General features: G+C 38.9%; 1 protein-coding gene across 1 annotated transcript in view; it reads left to right on the forward strand.

The window, feature by feature from the left end:
- The first annotated feature begins 4,751 nt into the window (after nucleotides 1-4,751).
- Nucleotides 4,752-22,128, forward strand: part of LOC118842481 (sodium/potassium/calcium exchanger 3) — a 122,704-nt gene continuing 105,327 nt past the window's right edge. Inside the window, exons 1-2 of the mRNA XM_036749970.1 lie at nucleotides 4,752-4,802; nucleotides 16,974-17,048. Of these exons, the coding sequence (XP_036605865.1) occupies nucleotides 4,752-4,802; nucleotides 16,974-17,048 (126 nt within the window). The remainder of the gene's footprint in view (nucleotides 4,803-16,973; nucleotides 17,049-22,128) is intronic.

A 22,128-nucleotide genomic window follows, 5' to 3' on the forward strand; every position in this document is an offset into this window, starting at 1 on the left:
TAAGTCGTTAGGACCAGCTCAAGTCCCACTACCTCCCTGAATCCTCTTCTAACTATTCCAGTACTCAGTGGTTGCTCCCTTCTCTCAACTACTCACAGCCAGCAATACATGGCATTGTATTTGATTGCCCCATTTCTGTGATCCACTTATCCCTATAGACTAGGTTTCCCTCTCTAACTAGACAGTGTTCTCTTTGATCGCAGAGATCATTCGTACTTTTTTGAATTCCTCCATATGTCTAGTGCAATGTAGAGCACATAACAGATGCTCAATCTATTATCATCTAAAAGATTGAAGGGGTGCCCAAAACAAAATATCTCCCCCACTGGCCTATGAGGATGACTGGATTCTCTCCTTTTTTCAGTTATGGAACTGTCTCCAGAGGAGCCCCTGCTAAACTTTATGTTTATTACTTAAAAGGGTTTATTATACATTAGCATCCATCCATGAGTTGTCCCTTTTTCATATTGGGAATTTGTTCATCTGTTTACATGTAGTCTACTACCAATATAATGCAAACTGTTTGAGAGCAGGGTCTGTATTCTGGCAGGAACCGTGGGAGGGAAGAGGCAGATTAGTCAGCTATGCGCCAGGCACTCTGCTAAACACTTTATAAATATTATTTCATTTGATCTTCACCATAATCCTGGGTATAAATGCTATCAATATTATTCCCATTTTACAGCTGAAAAAGATGAGGCAGACAGAGGTGAAGTGACTCCCAGGATTACACAGCTAATAAGATCTGAGGGCAGATTTGAACTCAGGTCTTCCTGAATCCAGGCCCATCATTCTATCCACTGACCCACCTAGTTGTTTTAGGGAGGCATGGTACCAAAGAAATTAATTTGCCAAGGCTGGACACTGATCTTGAAAAGAATGAAAAATATTTTAAGATTTATAAATCAAATTATAAAGCATCATGCACTCCCTCTCAATTTACAAGAAACTTGACACAGACATTTATTTCAAAACCAATTTCTTACCAGTATGTATATGTGCAGAATGTTGGTCGAGGAACAATATTAGAACTTGGGTTCAAATATCAGTTCTTCTGCCATCATTGTGACCCTGGACAGGGAATTTCACCTCCCTTAGTCTCTTGTTTCCTACTTTGTAATATGACAGGATTAGACTAGATGATTTCTGGAGTCTCTTCCAATATGAAACCTTCAATCATATGACTTAATATTTATAGCTCACATTTCCATGGTACTTTAAGATTTGTAAAGGATGAAGTAGTAGTAGTAATGATGGTGATGGTCATGGTGATGATAATGACAATGATGATGATGATGATGATGATGATGATGATGATAACAGCTAGCATGGACCTAGCACTTTAAGGCTTGAAAATAACTTCACACATATTGCTTCATTTGAGCCTCCCAACAACCCTCTGAAGTACATGCAATTGTTATCCCCATTTTACAGGTGAGGAAACTGAGGCCCAGAGAGGCTAAATACCTTGCCAAGGGTCAGTCTGTAGAACTTACATGAAGGAAGAAGCATCACCACCTGAAGGACCATAGGACCCTTCCATCAGACTTGCAGATGAAACCTTCCATCCATGTGTCTCCTCAGCTTTTGTTAGCATTCCCAGCCCTCAGCACAGAGCTTTGAACATAGAAAGTGCTGAGCCAATGCTTTCTTCATTCAAACTCACAAAACAGTTCAATTAAGGAGCAGTTGTGAAGTTTGAATTTAGTTCCTCCTTTTCCTGAACTAGCACAACACTTCAGACCTCACTTATGATCAACCAACAATGAAGTACCTACTTGTTGGAGAAGCGGCCGAGGTCTATATATCACTATGTGCCAGGCACTGGGGATATAAAATGACAAAAAAAAAACAAAATAGCCCTCTGCTCTCTAAGAACTCACATTCCATTGGAAGCAAACAATATGGAAACAAATATGGAAACATATTCACAGGTTGGGAGGGATGAAGAAAAGCCTCAGGTAGGCGATGCTTGAGTTGAGCTTTGAAATAAGCATTACACACTATATATTGTTGGTCAGTTGTTTCAGTTGTATCTAACTCTTTGTGACCCCTTTTTGGGGACTGCTTGGCAAAGATACTGGAATGCTTTGCCATTTCTTTCTGCAGATCATTTTACAGATGAGGAAACTGAGGCAAACAGGGTTAAATGATTTTCCCAGGGTCACGCAGCTAGTAAGTATCTGAGGTCACATTTGAATTCAGGTCTTTCTGAGTCCATGCCTGGTGCTCTATCCACTGTGCCACTTTAGGTAAAGATTAATTAAGAGGGAAAACATCTCACAAATTAGCATATAAAGCAATGGAAACAAGATTTAATTAACAGAACCTGACTCTCAGTCATCTCTTCATGATCATCTCCATTACATGAAGCACAGTACACTGACCCTGGTGGAAAGTATTTACAATGAGAGAGTCTTACAGTAGGTTATGGCCATAGGGTTAATCTGGAAGAATTTTTACCAGCGTGACTCCACACTAAAATCACAGAGCAACTGTGGCGATAGCTTCTCAATGCTCTAAGGAGGAGACTTTGGGTCTGTACATATTGTCTTTCTGAGATAGGAGAATGAATGAAGTAATGTCTGTAAATTGCTTTGTGCTCCTCAGAGGAAATTCTACAGAAATATCACCAACTTTTTATCTATAATAATGGAGTCAGCAAAGGCACAAATAATAGAAATCTACAGATAGTCTGGGAACTTTGTAGGGTTTTTTTTTTGGTTATTGTTAGTTTCAACTTCCTATCAAACTTCTTATTGACTTAGCAAGCATAACACTAACTTATCTGAGTCATATATCATCTCCCCGCTCCCTGTTCATCTTGTAATAAAAGTGACCTCAGGAAAGTCCCTTAATCTCTCTGAGCAGCCGTTGTCTCACCTACGAAATGGGAATAATAATAATACGTGGCCTCCCCAATTCACAGGATAGTTATGAGGAATAAAAGTGTTTTAAAGGACTCTGTAAATAGGGGTTGACAACTTACATTGCCAGGGGCCAAATCTGGCCCACCACTTGTTTATGTACACCCCAAGCTAAGAATTTTTTTAAATATTTAAAATAAAATTTTATTAGATTTTTAAAAAGTAAAAAATCAATCTTAAATTGTAGGCAGCTGGATTTGGCCCTCTGGCAGCAGTTTGCCAACCTTTGCTATAAACGATAAAGCATTTTCATAATGTTAGTTATGAGGAGACAGCTTTGGATAGTGGCAAAAGTACTTAAGTGGGTGTTGAGAAGCCTGAGGTAGAGCCCCAACTATGGACTGTGTGTGAATTTAGAAAAGTTGTGTGATTCCTTTTGGCCTCAGTTCCCTCATTTGTAAACGAAGAAGATTAGGGTAGATGCCCTCAGAGGTCCCTCCAAGCTCTAAAATTTTATAACTATGATATTACTATGTAGCAAAATAATCAAGATACACGAAATCGGAGTAATTAGAAAGAAAGCGACCTCCATATCACATGAACTAGTATGTCATCCTATGTTTTAATCAATACTGAAGACACCCTCCTCCACCCACATAAATTGTAATGGGTCTGAAATAAATGAGTCTTAAGAAGTTGCCTAAAGTCTGAAGAAGTACCCTTATCATGGCCACACAGTAAATGCCAAAAGTGAAATTCAAATTCATGTTTCTGCCTCCAAATCTAGCTCTCCATCTACCACACCATGTTGCCTCTCTCAGCCGTACATATGTAGAAGTTGCTTTTATTTTTCTAGGTTGAAAGTCTTCCCTTGAATAACTGTCACTCTCCAAATAATCCCATAAAGAAGTTTCTAACCTACTACTATTCTTTAAAAAGATAACTGTCAAGTACAGATTTCTTCCAAAACTGAAGCCAAATGTCTTATATTAAATCTAATGTCTATTTTAAAATTCTTATTTATTAAAATTGTTATTAAATAATAAACTTAAAATTTTATTAAAAAATTTAATTTTTATAAATATTTTTAAAGCCAAAAGTCTTATATTAAATCAAAAAGTGGTAGTTGTTATACGTAAGACAATACCAGGCAAGTATACCATGCAAGTATAAACTGAAAAATTCCTGGCTTTTTGTTGCAAAATTAATTTCCAAACTTATGTTACAAAAAATTTATCCTGGCAATACCTGAATCGCCTTTTCTAAGATGGTTGTTCAATTCATGCATCTGTTCATTCATTGGAAACACATATGGAGCATGTACAGTGCTGTGGGAGGGACACAGAGGAGAATGGAACATGATCTCTGCCCTTTTATGGAACCTTCAGTCAAACAAGAAACATAAAACACATACACAAATAACCACAAGTTATAATGTGAAGGTGAAATAGAAATAAAAGTGTTATGTTGGGTCTTAAGAAGGAAAGATTATTTTCTACTGAGAAAGATAAGGCAGCTTCATATCATGGGAAAGCTCATAAAAATTAATACCTGATATGAACGCTATTGGGAACTTACAACATCTGCTATTCCAAAGAAGCCATAACAATTCCCAGATAAACAGAATTAATTTTGATAACACATCTCAGGTAGGTGTAATCCATATTACATCATTCTTGTATCATAGAACAAGATCTCTGAAGCAGTCATTCCCTCAGGACAAGAGGGAAGGCTTCAGTGACAAGTGTCAGACTCATGAAAGGTAGCAGAAACCATAAGCATTTATCTTATCATTGACTGGTTTTCCCTCAGTGTCTACTCTGTATAAATTTCCACACTTTTCTCCACATTCCCAGAAAGACAAGGTAAATGGTTTCCTCGGTCATGCCCCAGGGAACACGCAAGGCAGGACAGGCCCCTGTACCATCTTCTCAAGTAAGAAAATTATAGAATGAAAAACAATAATGAATGAAAAGCATTTATTAAGTATTTGCTGTATGCAAAGCAGAGTGTTAGGGATACAAATACAAAAGCATAGCAATCCCTGCCCAGAAAAAGTTTATATTTTAATGAGGGAGACTATGCTTATAGAGCAGTCCACTGGTGCACCCTTTCCAGAGACAATGGTTCTATTGATTGGATGACGGTTCTGAGAGGACGAGGTAGAGGAAGGCCATGTGTGAGAGGACAAAGTACAGACAGGGTCAAAATTGCCTATTTTAAAATGAAGACAAATAGACTCAGGGAGACCAAAGTTGAGTGGTTCAGCTCCTCCCAGGCTTGGCCTTTGATGATCTGGTTCGATGGTGGAGCAAAAGTAGGCATGGCAGGACTGAAAAAGACCAGGATGAAGATAAAAATGCTTTGGCCTAGGAAGTAAACAGTGGCACTCAGGTATGGTCTTTAGGTTTAGAGGGTGGAGCAGGAGGAGCAGAGCACAAAATGATATCCAAGGTCCCTTTGAGGTTTGAAATGTGATGCTGTGACGCTTGTAGAATTAGAAGATTAGAAGGTTATGTTTGATGGAGCACTGTACAGTACTCTGGACTCAGAGTCAGGAAGACGAGTTCAAATCTAGCCTTAGATACTTACTAGCTATGTGACCCTGAGCAAATCACTTAACTTCTGTCTGCCTCAGTTTCCTCATCTATAAAATATAGATAATAATAGCACTTACTTCCCATGGTTGTTATGAAGATAAAAGGAGATAATATTTGTAAAACTCTTTGCAAACCTTGAAGCACTATATAGATGTTAATTGTTACTACCCTTATCTTTACTGCTTCAATGGATGACCCCTAGAACATATAAAAAAATCTCTTCTTATTTATTTGTCATTGGTCTCTTTATAATAAAAAGCCAGATGGTTCAGTGGACCTGGAGTCAAGAAGCCTTGAGTTCAAATCCAAGCCTCAGACATTTCCTAGCTATGTGACCTTGAGCAAGTCACTTAACCTCTGCCTCAGTTTCCCCATCTACAAAATAGGGATAATAATAGTACGAACCTCCCAGGGTTATTGTAAGGATAAAAGGAGCTAGTATTTGTAGAGTGCTTTGCAAACTGACAAGTACTATGTAAATTATTATTACTTACTGTTATTAATAAAAACAGTACTGGACTTGCCAGTAATTTGGATTCTGGTTGACTCTATTTTGCATAATTCTATGGCCTTTATGTCTTCTCACATGCAGTACACCACTGCTGTCTGTTTTAGATGGTAAATTCCCAAAAGGCAGGAATGGTAGATTCTGACTGACCTTGCCCAGCACTTAGCATGGAAATACTTAACAAATACAGCTGACTAATAAGGATGAGTGTACCTCTAGGGGCATAGTGGATGACTAGAAGATATGAGCACAAAAATCAGGTCAGTCTCCTCTCCATAGTGGTGCCAGATCTCTTCACTAGAACTAACAAGAGGAGAGGGTATGGTATAGCAGCAAGAATGCTGGCTTTGGAGCCAGAGGATGGAAGTTCAAATCTTGTCTTTGCCTCTTCCCACTTATGTAATCTTAGGTAAGTCACCTAACTTGGGCCTCAGTTTACCTCTTTGTAAAATGAGAGAGCTGGACTAGACGGCCTCTGAGGGCCCTTCTAATTCTAGAGCAATGGTCACAAAAACAAAGGTCCAGGATTTTACATTTGTATAACCACACCTTCCTAAGAAAATAATTTGACTGCAGAAATTGTCTTCGGCAAAGATTCAATTCACTTCATCAAATAAACAGTTATTTAAGGCCTACTCTGTGCAAGGGAATGTGCTGGGATGATAAAAGCAAAAATAAAACGGGCCCTGCTCTCAAGGAACTTACATGCTACCGGGGCTACAACACATACATGGATAAATAAATAAAAGATAATTGGGGGGCAGGGTGGAGACACTTAGAACTGGACCGAGGGGTAGACGATAGCAGCAGGAGCAGAGATTTGAAGGATTCTGGGAGGCAGAGAGCCCAGAAGAAGGAATGCCCAGTGCCCAGAATGCCCAGTGTTGGAAAGCACCCCCAAGGCCATAGAGTGCTGACCTATATCTGAACCAGAATTTCCTCTGCAAAAATAGATTTAACAACCAGTCGTCTAGCCTTTGCTTGAAGACCTACAGTTTGGGAAACTGCTAGTCACACCAGTTTGGCTAGATCAGCCTCTGTGTTTGGGGAAGGTAACAGACTTTGTGTTATGATTCTTTGAATCCCTTTCCCAAGAAATTTATGTGAGATGTCAACATTTCTTTGAGATGTTGGTAGTTTCATGTTTTATTCCATGTAACTGTTACAGTGTACTGTCTGCTACAGTCGCCAAAAGTAAAAACACTCTGGGATGGAAAGTATTTACGTCCATTAAAATACAAAGGAAATGCCAAGATGGTACAAATAAAGCAAACATGCACCCCCCCCCATAATTCCGACAAATTTATTTCAGCCTCCTAGAAAAGGCCAGAATTATAGGGATTACTTATTAAGCGTTGTGCAAAAGGGAAAACGGTTTTGTTTTGAAAGTGTGATTATTTTTTTTTCTCCTCTTGAAACAGGAGGATTTATTCAAGAAATCTCTTGGAAAATAAGTAACAATGAAAATAGTGACAGCTAGCATTTACGTAACACTTTAAGGTTTTCAAAGTACTTTCACAAAAGGGATCCCATTTGATCTTCATAACAACCCTAGGAGACAGGTGCTTTTTTTTAATTTGTTCCATTTTACAGATGAGGAAACTAAAGCAGACAAGTTAAAAAGACTTGCCTAGGATCACATAGACAGTAAGTGTATGAGGATGAATTTGAACTTGGGTATTCTTGACTCCAGGGGTCCAAGGCTCCAGATCCAAAATGGAAAAAGGTGAACTGAGCGTATGAACAACAATTGCATTTAAAATGAAATATACGCAATGCATTCTAGAAATGGAAGAGAAAGATCTAAGATGGCTTTTCCACTGTGGGTGATTCTTAGAGCTAGAAGTCAAAGATAACATAACTCAGTAGATTGAACAAAAATGTGACTGTTTTTAATGTGCCCCATCAAAAATAATAACTAACGAAAACAAAGCTGTTTCTGGAATACACTCCCTCTTCACTGCTGCCTCTTAGACACCTTAGCTCCCTTCAAAGCTCAACTGAAGGGCCAACAGCGACTTCAGGGTTTTTCCTGGTTCCTTCAGCCATTAACAGTACCCCCAATAACTTGGCATATACTTTGTATTTATATTTACTTTGTCTTTCCTGATAGAAGGTAAGCTCCTTGAGAGGTGGGACTATTTAATTTCTTACCTTGTATACCTAGCACAGAGCATATTTAGTAGGGAGAGCAGAGGAATGGAGAGGTGGACTTGTGATTTGATATAGGTCTAGTCTCCTCCCACAAAAAATTTTTTATCAATCAATAAACATATATTAACTACCTAGTCTGTGCCAGGCACTGTGCTAAGCACTGGAAATACAAAAGAGACGTAAAAGAAAGTCTCTGCCCTCAAGGAGCATACAATCTAACGGGAGACAACATGCAAACAAATATATACAAAGTAAGCTATATACAGGATAAATAGGAAATAATTAACAGAGGGAAGGCACTAGAATTAAGAAGGATTGGGAAAGGTTTCCCTTAAAGATGGGATTTTAGTTGGGACTTAAAGGAATAGAGTGAAGTCAGTAGGTGGAGTTGAGGAGGGAGAGCATTCCAGGCAAGGGAAACAGCCAGAGAAAATGCACAGAGCATGAGACGGAGTGTCTTATTTGGAGAACAACCAAGAAGCTAATGCCATTGGATGAAAGAGTGCATGTTGAGGAGTAATGTATGAAAATACTGGAAAGGTAGGGTGTGTCTGAGTTATGATGGGCTTTCAATGCCATACAAAGCATTTGTATTTGATCTGGGAGACAATAGGGAGCCATAGGAGTTTATTGAGTAGGAGGTGACATGGTCAGACCTGTGCTTCAGGAAGATCATTTGGTGGGTGAATGGAAAGTGAAAAGAGACTTGAGGCAAGCAGACCAACCAGCAGGTTATTGCAGTAGTCTAGGTGTGAGGTGAGAGGGACTGCACTAGAATGGTGGCAGTTTCAGAGGAGACATGGGGAATAATCAAGAAATTTTAGAAAGGTGAAATCAACAGGCAATAGATTTAATATGGTAGGTAAGACATAGTGATGACTCGAAGATAATTCCTGAGTTTCAAGCCTGAGGGACTAGGAGGCTGGTCTTGCCCACTACAGTAATAGGCAAGGTAGTAAGGGAGAAGGTTTAGGAGGAAGGATAATGTATTCTCTTTTGGACATGTTGAGTTTAAGATGCCTACTAGAAATCCAGTTTGAGATGTCTGAAAGGCAGTTGAAGATGTGAGATTGGAGATCAGCAAAGAAATTGGGCAGGATAGGTAGATTTGAGAATTGTCAGCATGAGGATGGTAATTAAATCCATGAGAACTGATGAGATCACTAAGTGAAGTAATATAGAGAGAATAGAGAAGAGGGCCCAGGACAGAACACTGAAGGACAACTATGGTTGGGAGGTATGATCTGGATAGAGATCCAGCAAAGGAAACTGAGAAAGCCATCAGATAGGTAGGAGGAGTGCCAGGAGAGAGTGGTATCCAGGAACAGAGAGTGATCAACAGTGTCAAAGACTGCAGAGAGGTCAAGAAGAATGAGGATTCAGAAAAGGCCGTTGGATTTGACACCTAAAAAATCATTGATAACTTTGAAGAGAGCAGTTTCAGTAGGATGATATAATTGAAATCCAGATTATAAGGGGTGAAGAAGAGAGTAGGTTGAGAGAAAATGGAGACACTGATTATAGATGATTATAGCCTTTTCAAGGAGTTCAGCTACAAAGGACAGAAGAGATATAAGACAATAATTAATGGGGATGGAAGGATCAAGTGAGACTTTTTTTCAGGATGGGGGAGACATGGGCATGTTTGTAGGCAGTCAGGACTGAGCCAGTAGACAGGGAAAGATAGAAAATAAGTGATAAAGTGGCAATGGCAGAGAGGCTATCTTCTCTGAAGGAGGAGATGGAATTACTCGAACAGATACTAGCCTTAGTAAGGAATAAGACCACTTCCATCATGTGAGATAGGGTGACAGAGGAAATAGTGACAGAAGGCATCTGAGTGATAAGAGATGAGAAAGAAGGGAGAAGGGGCCTACAGAAAATGGCCTCAATTTTTTCTACAAACTATGAGGCAAGGATCTCAGCTGAAAGTGTTTAGTTAGGGAGACCAATAGGAGGTTTGAGAAAGAATGAAAAGGTTTAGAAGAGACTCTGTGAAGAGTGGGATAGTGAGTTGATAAGGAGGTTGTTGTTGTATTTGTCCTTTATTTTCGAAGAGGACCATGACATCAGGGAAATGATGACATGACTTGCAGTTGACTTCGATTTGAGTGAGGGAGGGCTGTACAAGGTCACCAGCCTCACTTTCTCCTCTAGAGCTATCTGGGTCAGTGACCAGATATTCATCAGGATGACTGGAGATGGCCCAGGATGCAATGGAAAACCCTGGCCCTTTTAGGCTAAGGCCTTTTCAGGTACTCACTTAGAGTGAGGTAAAGCCCATTCAATGAATAGACCTCTTTAAGAAGTGAATGGAGGGATGGCCCCTTTAATTAGAAAAAAGAAAGAAAGAAATCAAGCTGGGAGGGGAAGACCCTCAGGGTTGCAGTTACAAAGGGAAACAGTTACCATGGACATTCACTCTAAGCCAGGACGGCCCAAAATACAGCCATTAAGTAGAGCTTGGGCAGGGACCTATTGGGATCCAATCTATGAGCTTCAGAGTGGAAGGAAGGAAAGAAGGAAGGGAGGGAGGAAGGAAAGGAAAGAAAGAGAAAGAAAGAAAGAAAGAAAGAAAGAAAGAAAGAAAGAAAGAAAGAAAGAAAGAAAGAAAGAAAGAAAGAAAGAAAGAAAGAAAGAAAGAAAGAAAGAAAGAAAGAAAGAAAGAAAGAAAGAAAGAAAGAAAGAAAGAAAGAAAGAAAAAGAGAGAAAGAAATCTAGCCAGTAATCCCCAAGTTAAGTGGGCAGCTTCTGGCCATCAAAAGTTACCTTCCTTTGGAGAGGAGAAAGAGAAGGAGAGGATGAGCTGAGTTACCCAACTAGCTGAGTCCCCATTCAGGCAGCTTGGTCTACTCACTGGTTGTGTTTGTCCTTCGTTTTCAAAGAGGACTATGACATCAGGGAAATGTAAGGATGCCCTAGCAGCAATGAAGATGCAGTTGAGGTTGTGTAGCATAAATTTGTAGTTGAGTGAGTTCACCAACGGGTCAAGAAGGGGAAGAGAGGAGAAAATAAGTAGTGCAGTGGAGGCGGCCTGGGAGAAAAAAAGAGGGGAGCATTTCCCCCTACCAATTTGCAATCTTAGAGTTGCCTCAAGCACTTAGAGTTTTAGTGATTGGCTTAGGTAGGATTACACAGATATTATTTATCAGAAACAGGATATGAACCCAAGTCTTCCTGGCTCCAAGGCTAACTGTCTATCCACTATGTCATGCTTCCTCTCAGATCTTCCACCATACTAAATGAATGATAGCTGATTATTGTTGCTTCTCCTTGCTTGGAATGTATCTGACTCTGGAGCACAGTTCGAGCCATACAGTAAGAGGTCCTCAACGGCCAGTTTTTATTTAATCTATCTGCCTCAAGCCCCTCTGTATTTTCCAAAGTTGTTGTGTCATTGACAGCCTTACCTTTCAATAACTATGTGTAACTTTTAATGAGGTCCTTCTGTTCAATTCCATTAAACCAGCACTTATTAATGACCTACTATGTCTAAGGCATTCATTTCTGAAGTATAGAAGAAATAGGCAGAGAATTTCTTTAAAGAGGTTCTTGTTGAAGGGAAGTTTCATAGTATTGTAATGTTCCCATGTCCTCAGGAAGAGTAGTTACAGAAAATATTGACATTTCACACACTAGGCCCTTCCATGCTCTGCTAGTTATCACTTCTTCAGAGAAACTGGTTTTCCTAAGAATAGGTTTGACTATAGAAATGGTACTGGAACTTGATGAGTATTCAGACATCATATTTATATATAATATATAATTTTTATATAGCAATAAATATAATAAATACATATTGTATTGAGAGCTGTCCATCTTTGCTTGCTTGTAAGTTTTCTTTCATTCTCTACTGTGCACTTTTTACTTTGTTCTTCTCCCCCCTCCCAGAAGGCTACAATTAAGCGTAGATATATTTATATATACATACACACATATGTATATATATACACACATACATACATACATACATATACATATATACATATGTAGATATATACACATATATATACATATACCCTTACATATACTCAGATATCTATAATCATATATAGACATATACATTCATATGCATCTATGTAAGACTGTACTATAATTGTTTTCTATTTCTCTGAGGGTGGATAACCTCTTCCTTCATAAATCCAAGTCTTCCCATGTTTTCCCAAATCCATCAATTCATCATTTCCTACACCACAGAAATATTCCAACCTTATACTGTCTAGTTATTTTAAATAGAGGGATAATTATCTGGCAGCAAGTGTTTCTATGGTTTCTCTAAAACCAGCTAGGTTGATTCTCAAATGATAGACATACAGTTGCTTGCTATGATCATACTCAAAGCCTACCCAGCTTGGTTGAACTTGCCAAAGTTTGGGCTCTGTGGTCAGAAAAAAGCTTCCAGAACACAGGTTCATCTTCATATCCATGGTGCTTCTAAGAGGTGGCAAAAGGGGGAAAGGTAGTATTTAATAAGGAGACAGACGGAGAGAAAGATCCCATAATTCCCAAACTTGATCATATGAAGTATATTTCTCAGACCAACAATTCCAAATAGGAAATTTGTGTAGTATTCTCTATTTTTTTAAGACTTAAGGTATAAACATAAAATAAATAAGAAAGAAAAGGAAAATTGATCCCTCAAAAAAAACATAGGACCATAGATTTGGAACTGGAAGGAATTTTAGAGGCCATGTAATCCCAGAAGCATAGAACACCTCAGAATCAGAGGATACTTCAGAGAACATCTAGTCCACCGTTATCTGGACAAGAATGTTCTCTTAAACATACCAAACAAGTTTCTATCTACCCTTTGTTTAAAGACCTTCCCAGGGTCTTTCAACCCACTCACTACCTTCCCAAGGCAGAAACTTTCTACTTCTGAGTAACTATTTTCTTTTGCTTTTTTCCTTATAGCAACTTTACCTTTGCCTCTTTGCAAAATCCACCCATTGTTCCCAGTTCTGCCTTTTGGGACCAAGCAGAACAAGTCTGTATCTTTCTCATCCACTTTGTTTTTCTGACTTCTGAATTTTATTCTTGAGAACATTCCATTCTCCTTGGGCTGACTTCTCCTGCAGAATATCAGTCAATGGGATTCTCCCCTTTCTCTAATGAGCTAAAAATGTTTCTAACTTTTGTGTATATAATCATAAGAGGCCAAATCCTTTATTTTGTAGAGGAGATAAATGATTGACCCCCTCATTTTTTTTAGATGAGATTCAGAGATGTTAAGGAACTTGTCAGAGGTCGCATTTTGAGTGAATAGCGGTGTCTGGATTCATACCCAAGTCCTTTGACTTCAAATCTAATGCCTTTCCCTAGTGATTTTTTTCTAACTAGTTTAAATATGCAGTATTCAATTTTAAAACTTGAATATTTCAAGGATCTGGGAATCTTTTTGTCCAGTGTGCTTAAACCCTTGCCTGTAACAGATCACTATCCCTCTATGACAGCTCTAATATACTGGATAGGTATTCACCGAATGTCTCTGAACTACTTTACACTTGACAATGACTGAGAGACAAGGACTCTATCCTCAAGAGTTTAAAATAAAAGAAGGGAAAATATTCCATTCTAAAGGGTGCTTTGTGCTTGGCCCAAGCATTACTTCTGTGAATTTATCCTCCTCCTTGAATATAACAACCACTGACATTTATGAAGGGTGTCCTGAACACCTTAGCACAGTTATGCTAAGACTTTTGGGACACCCTACACAGCCCTTGAAAGTTTACAAGGAACTCACTCAATCCACACAACAACCTGGTGAGGTAGGAACTTCAGGTGTTATTATCCCTCTTTTACATATGAGGAAAATAAGGCTCATAGATGTAAATTACTTACCCATGGTCACCCAGTTTGTTTGGAGGCATTATTAGAAACCCTGTCTCTCAGCCTCCCAGTCCAGCCCGTTTTCTGTTACATCCTACTTCCTCCTCAAATCCTTTTACCAGTGACATATGGTCATGAATAAGAAAAGAAGTCAGGTAAAATTAGCAACAGAAAATACCTCCCTTATCTACATAGCAAATGGAAGTACCCATTAATGGAAAGGCATTAACCTAATTATTCATTTATGTTTCTATTTCAGCTGTGTCTTTCACATTATTTGAATCCAGAAAGCCTGTGCTGGCTCCGGTCTTCATGAGCTATCAGAGTAATCAGGAACATTGACCTAGTTTTCAAGCTGTGCTGTGCATTGCATGGGTGGGGAAAATTGAGAAGGGAAGATGAAAGAAAGGGGCTTTCCAATTTGTTGCCCCCTTTCTCAAGCCTGTACAGTTCACCGCTGATTTAGTTCATAATAAGGAGTCTGGATCTTAAATGATCTTAACATTTACCTGTTATAAACAACAACTTCATTTCCATTTCTATAGACCTTAAGATTTACAAAACACTTTTAGTTACAATTACCATTTTACAAATTTTAATGCACAAATTTAATACATCATCTTACAAATGAGGATAGTGTGGATCACCAAGTGACTTGCTCCTAGTGCATTGGTAATTAAGATGGGCTTTTAACACTTGTTCGATCAATTGCCCTTGAAGAGTTTGGCCTTTGTTTTCTTGATTAAATTAGGAGTCCTTGACAACCTCCTTGCCTCAAAGGAAAGCCTAGTTTACATGGGTTTGAGTGACATGTTTGTGACATCAGAGGCTTTTAGACCACATGGGTTTAAGTCGCACTTCTGTGATGCTTTTAGGTCACCTGGGTGAGTCACATTTGTGACTCACCTTTGACCCTGGACAAGATATATAAACCCAGAGGTTGGCATTCTCTCTTGGGGCTCTGAGTCACAGGAGGAGTGGTGAGTGTCTCTGGGCCAGCCGTTGTTATGAGCTCCCTGGCTCCTGAACTCAGATGTTGGTTTCTTGGTAACTATGAATTGTATTTGGTCTGTTTATGATGTATGTTTGTAATTTGTTTGTATTTGCTCTGAAGTTCAGGGTGCTGGCTTTTTCCCCTGAACTAGGTGAATGATGTTTGTATGTTGGATTGAAATAAGATTGTTAAACCCTTAAGGTCACTTTCGTAAAGCAGATCAAAGGAACCTGAGCTGGCAGCGTTCTTGTTGTTGGGTTTGTGTTGGTCTTTCACCCCCCACAGCAGTTGCTAGCCAAATTGTTGAAACACTAGTCAAACATCTAATAGGATTGAAGACAAATCCATGTCTCCTGATGCCAAATCGAATACTTTTGGTACAGAATGGGAGCACCTTGAGAACAGGGATTGTAGTCTTCTTTGAATTGGTTCTCAGCACCCAGTACAGTGCTTGGACACAGCCAGAATTTGAGAAATAAATGCTTATTGATTGATTACAGCATCCTGTTGTAGCCTGGTAAAAGGTGACATTTGACATTCCCATTTTCAGATACCTCCAAGTATACTCAGATACCAGGGTCAGAATACTTCTAAGGGCAATTGCTCATTTGTCCAGTGGCCTGTGGATTAACCTACAATTTGAGAAGAGCTCTAACAAGAGAGTGGTGGTAGTTTTACCTAGAAATTACATAAAAAGCAATAGTATTGTAGGAGTATCATGAAGTTAGGCAGCATAGAAGTTTTGTATAGAAGTCATAGAGCTGGAAGTATCCTTAGATTTAGTCCAATACTCTCATTTCAAAACTTTTCCTTTCTTTGAACACCTAGTGCTTGACACAATGCTTGACACATAGCAGGTACTTAATGACACCCGGAGAGATAAAGTGACCATGATCATACAATTAATTAATGACAAAGCCAGACCCAAAACATCTGTCTCCTGATTCTCAATCCAATCAGTGTTCTTTCAATTAGACAATTCAAATTACCCAACTCTGCCAGAAATGTACACAAAATGGCCTGCTCTGCCAAATAGAAATCAAACTAAAAGCTTCTCCCATTCCTTCCCAAAGAATATTTATGGACTGACATGTATGGATTATGTATCTGGTCCTCATCCACTAGAGTCTTTTCCCTGTGTTTCATCATGGTATAGAGATGATGATGTACAGAGCATAAGCTCTACATGTCATGGGATCATAGCTTAAGGGTCATTTCAATACCCTCATTTTGGAGATAAGGAAACTGAGGACCAGATTGGCTTAGCCAATGTCGCCCAGTGTGAGAGCCAGACTTCAAATCCAAGAATTGTGGCTCCAAACCCAATACTGCCAAGCTAGAAAGATTTTTGAGAACATGTCCAGAAATGAACAGTGTACCTTTCATGCAGTGGCTGTTTTTAGAGATTCATCACTCAAAAACAATTTATTTCTTTATTTTTAAAAGAACTCATAAAGACTGCCTACTAAGGCTAGAGTGGGTTGCTATCTGCATCTATTAAGGGAGTGCCTATACCATTGAAACCACAGATCTTCTCAGTTTTTCTCATCTCCTCCACAAACCTTCTTTGACTATGCCAGGCCCTCATAGATCTCCCCCTTTTCTGAAGTCCTACACCTAGACTAACTATATTCTGTACCACTCAATTTAGCATTTAGCCCTTAGTCTTATGTGGTTTACTGATTGTGTTTATCATTCATGCGTCTCCAGCTAAATTTGTTCCTTGAGGGGAGTACCATATCTTATACTTTTTGTATATTCTTCGTAATACCTAGTGTGGTGCTTTATTTGATATCTAGTAGACTTTTTTTCAGATTACAGAGGTTTAATTTTAATTCAATTTTTCTTTTCAGTTCCAAATTCTCTCCCTGTTCATTGTCCCTCCCTATTCATTGAGACTGCAAGAGTTATGGATTGATTAGGCCTGGTAGAAATGTTACACATGTTTTTAATTATATTTAAATTCAAAGATTACACCTCATTGATTAACCTTATATACCTTTTTTCCCTTTATCTTATAGGTTGTGGCTCTGTCTTCTTGGTGTCTCCTGAGAGATTCAACTTACTATACACTATCTGTTGTTGCCCTCATTGTGGTAAGTGTTGGAATTCTATCACTAGAAACTATCTTGGGGCAGCTAGGTTGCCCAGTGGAGAGAGTGTTGGACTTGGTGAGAGGAAGACCTGAATTCAAATTATGCCTTGGAGACGTACTAGCTGTGTGGCCCTGGGTCAGTCACTTAACATCTGTCTACCTCAGTTTCCCTGGAAAAGGAAATGGCAAACCACCTCAGTATCTTTGCCAAGAAAACCCCAAATGGGATTATGAAGAGTCAGACCCAACTGAAACAACTGAACAGCAATACCACCTTAGTTTCTTTATCTGTAGAATGCAGATAATAGCACCTACTTCTCAGGATTGTTATGAGGATCAAATATAGTAACATAGGTAAAGCAGTTTGCGAACCTTAAAGCACAATAAATGCTAGCTATTGTTATCTTGCGCCACTTTACCATGAGTCTTCAGGTGTAATGGCTATTTTCCAGAAGAGTGACATTCAAAAAATACAGCTAAATACAGTTCTTTTCAGCCAGTTCTGGAACTATCTCAGTGCTTAGAAATTCTATAATCATTTCCCTGACGCCATGGTCCTTTTTGAAAATGAAGGACAAACACAACCTGTGAGTAAACCAAGCTGCCTGAATGAGGACCCAGCTAGTTGGGTAACTCAGCTCTTCCTCTTGCTCTCCCTCTCCCTCTCCTCCTCTCCAAAGGAAAGTAAATTTTGATGGCCAAAAGCTGCCCACTGAATTTGTGGTTTCCTGGCTAGATTTCTTTCTTTATGTCTGTCTGTCTCTTCCTTTCTTCCTTCCTTCCTTCCTTCCTTCTTTCACAAAACCTTAAACCCAGTTCAAGATGAAGCTCGTATAGATTAGACCACAATAGGTCCCTGCCCAAGCTCAACTTAATGGCTGTATTTTGGGCCCTCCTGGCTTAGAGTGAATGTCAATGGTAATGTTTCTCTTTGGAACTGCAACCCTGAGGGTCTACCCCTCCCAGCTTAATTTTTTTTCTTTTTTTTCTAATTAAAGGGGCCATCCCTTGACTCACTTCTTAAAGAGGCCTATTCACTGAATGGGCATAACCTCATTCTAAGTGAGTATCTGAAAAGACCTTAGCCTAAAAGGTCCAGGGTCTCTCCCATTGCATCCTGGGCCATCTCCAGTCATCCTGACGAATATTGGATCCAGATGGCTCTGGAAAAGAAAGTGAGGCTGGTGACCTTGCACAGCCCTCCCTCACTCTAGTCAAAGTCAACTGCAAGTCATGTCATCATTTCCCTGATGCGTTGGCTCTCTTCAAAAACAAAGGACAAGCACAAGTCAATCTGCCAGAGACCAATATTATAAGAAAAGTATAGGAGCACTGTCTAGAAACTCTGGAGTTAGAAGCAACTTTAGCAGCCAACTGGACTAGTTTAATTCTATTCAACTTGATTCAATAAACATTTTTAGGCTCCTACTATGTGCAGGGTACCATGCTAGGTACTGAGTATTCAAGACCAAAGCAAAATAGTCACTGCCCTCAAGGAGCTCACATTCTACTGAAGAGTACAAAGTGGGAGCAGGGGAAGATACAACATTTTTACCAATAAATACAAAGTATTTAATTAGACACTATTACCAAGCAACTTGAACAGGTAGAGGGACATAATAGCTGGAAAAATCAAAAAAGGCCCCTTGAAGAAGAGAGTGCCTGAGCTGTGCATTGAAGGAAGTCAGTGATTCCAAGAAGTAGGGGTGAGGAGGAGTGATTTCCAGAAACATCAGGAAGATGGAATGCCTTGTAGTAGGAGGAGTTGGCAGTCCAGTCTTCTACTCTAATGCAGAAATGCCTTCTATAATATTCCTGAGAGGTATACAACCATCCAGTCTCTCCTTAAATACTTCCATTGACAGAGAACTCATTACTTTATGACAAAAAAAGCATTGTGATATGCTGAAGTGGTATCTTGGGCTCTTAAGGGAGTTAATCTAAGGACACTGGTGAAACGTGTTTTCCTAAGTTTTAAGCCAGGATGTCAAAGAACTCTGTTTTGGAGACTTAATCTGTTACAATATGAGTGATGACCTTGTTATAACAAGCATGGGAGGGGGGGTGTTTTTCCATATTTTTTGAGGGAAAATTTGCCCTGGAAGATTCCTCTATTTATTTTACTCTTAGAGTTCTTAAACATCATTTCAGAAATGCTTTATCCTGTGTTGTAAATTCACTCTGATTACTATGGATTATGGTTTTCTGTCTTTAGGGCATTTTAGCCTGATTTTGGAAAATTACATTTAAAAATATATATGAGTAGAAGATTTTGCAGCCAAATACAACTCTCTTTTCTGTTGAATTCTAAAAGGAGAAGATGCCTGCAGTTTATAAATGCAAACAAATGGAAGGAAGGAAGTCTAGCAGGTCAAGTTTTTCCTAAGAACATCCAGTTTTATTCTCCCTCACTGTCTTTCAATGGCAAATTTGCCTGAATTTGTTTCTTTTTCTATTCTCAGCATGGACACCTTCTGGAATACATGTGAAATAATTTGTTTTCTTGTCTGTTTTATCTAGGCCATTTCAAGATAAAAGAAATGTAATTGCTAGTAATGATTTATGAAGAAGGGAAGGGGCTTTTGCTTCTCCAAACTGAAAAATCACACACACACACACACACACACACACACAGAGTGCTTGGGCACTTTAACTACCCTCAACATGCAAGTTATCAATTACAGAGTCCATGAATATTCTATATGCATAATGCTCAAGTAGATCTAGATTTCTCTCAGATGGCCATAAAGCAAATGTTCCATGGTCACTAACCTATGACCTCTTAGAGTGTGTATTTACAAAGCAGTTGTCAATATGATTAGACATTTTCTTTTAAGGGGGGAGAATGTCTGTTATGATAAGGAAGACTTAGTAGCTTTCACTTTGAGTATTCTCAGGTAACTCTTGGTTCTGTCCCCTTTAAGAAGTCTAATGGTAAAATGAAAAATTCATTCACTCTTGAGGGAGAGGCTCTGAGCAAGTAGTTTAGGAAAAGCTAGAGTACACTTATGCTAAGTATATCCCTTTTAAAAGGTATCTCAGATCATTTAGACAGTAGAGAAGAAGAAAAAGAGAGATGCAGAGATTTCTAACTATAACTGGCTAGAGAAGCGGCTTAGACAAAGAGAAATTAGAGCGGTTAGGAGCATTAATGTGCATTATAAATAGCAAAGAGATGTGAAGGCATCAATATTCCAAAAAGCTTCTGAATACAGGTTGGAACTGACAATTCCAGAAGCCTAAAGGTGGGAGAAAGATATTAAGAGCAACAGTTTTGGTAACAGTTAATTTAAGGACTAGGAAATCAATTTGTACTTAGATTTTTCTTTTAAGCTTTGCTCCAACTGGGGTATTTTGTAGTTGATCAATAGAAAGTATATATAATAAATGTAGAAATAGTTAAGATAGATATGAAAAATATATGTGTGTGGACCCACTATATACATATATATATATATATATATATATATATATATATGCCATTACACTTAAAGATTCATGGAAAAGTAGGGCAAAATAACAATAATAATAATTATTGTGTGTGTATATATATATATATATATATTGAGTCAACAGGAAAACTATATACATGTTGACAATAATTTAAATAAAGAAAACATAAAAATATAACAGAATTCAAATCAACTACAGTGATCAACACTGGTTTCAGATGCTTGATATCCAAATACAATTCCTCCTTTTCTGTTAAGAAATGATAAACTAAAAATATGAAATGTTATATGATCCTATGTTCTGTCAGTAACAGATGATTTTATTTAGCATTTTTTGCTTATTTTTTGAGGGAAGGTACTAGACAAAGGAGTTATTGGGAAGGGATTGTGGAGTCAAAACAAAATGCTTCAAAAGTTATTTTTTAAATTGATTTAAAAATAGGTCAGTAATATGAATGATAAACCCTTGCTTTTCTCACTAGTCTCAGTAGTCTAAATCAAGTCTGGCCCTTGGCACTGGGCTACCCTATAGTCCCTTACTGCCTGGGCTGGCAGAGTAAGGGTCCACTGCCAATATTCAAAGTATCCGCTGTCATATGATTGCCCCACCTGTGGCCTAAGCCGATCATCAGCAAATGGTATTTTGGATCTACTCGATTTTTGCCTCCCCCAATTTCCTAAGCTTCACTGGTTTTTCTGATGCCCAAGGACTCTTTGAGGTAAAAACCACAGGAATTCCTCTCTGGCCTGCTCCCCTCCCACCTACTTTTTCCTAAAAATAGATCTCCTTCTAAGGTGCTTTAAAGGGGGATTTTATACAAAACTCTGCAGTATATTTTTCTGGGTAGGCTACTAAAATCTGCTACTCTAGTCCCTTCTTAGGGTGCAGTAATCTAAAGCCCAGGCAAATATTTTCCTCCTAGCCCTTACCCCTCAGACATTTATCTGTACCTAACCTGATAGTCTCTATCCACATACTACAGAATATGAAACCCCATACTTACCCACCACCAGCCTTACCCCACTCTTTGCAAAAAGGACTTTCCTCTGCATTCGGTGAATCCATTTCTGCCCTACCTCTAACAGAAGCTTTGCCCCCCACATATTACAAATTGACCTATTACCACTACCACCATTAAACTCAACTGGCTTTTTTTCATATTGTACTGCCAGTGTATCTCTGTACCAGCCTAATTTACTGAGATGTGACTACAATTTGCATAATCATAATTTACATAAACTCAAATCCTTCATTGCATAGTCAGTCTAACAGCTGGAAAAAAAATCCTTCTTTTTTCCCCCTTTTGGTCTTATTGCTAGATAAAGGGACATTATGAACGCTAAGATGCAGGAAATTGCCCACAGTAAATATGCTTATCAGGCAGTCTCAGTTGGAATCAGTGGGCCAGCTCCAGATAACCCCATCTGAGAATAGGCCTGGCTGTCAAATATAAATAGCTGCTAACTACCACACTAGATCTGTACCATGTGAGCCCACAGACAGGATCTGTGACTGGCACTCATGAGCAATGGAAATCTACACAAGGCGGTTGGCTCCACTGAGCCGGTTCAGCAAATACTTGCAAAGTGCCTACTACGTGCAAGGCCCCAGGCTAGGTACTGAGACTC

This window comes from Trichosurus vulpecula, chromosome 3, assembly GCF_011100635.1.
Source record: "Trichosurus vulpecula isolate mTriVul1 chromosome 3, mTriVul1.pri, whole genome shotgun sequence".
In the NCBI taxonomy this organism is placed as follows: Eukaryota; Metazoa; Chordata; class Mammalia; order Diprotodontia; family Phalangeridae; genus Trichosurus; species Trichosurus vulpecula.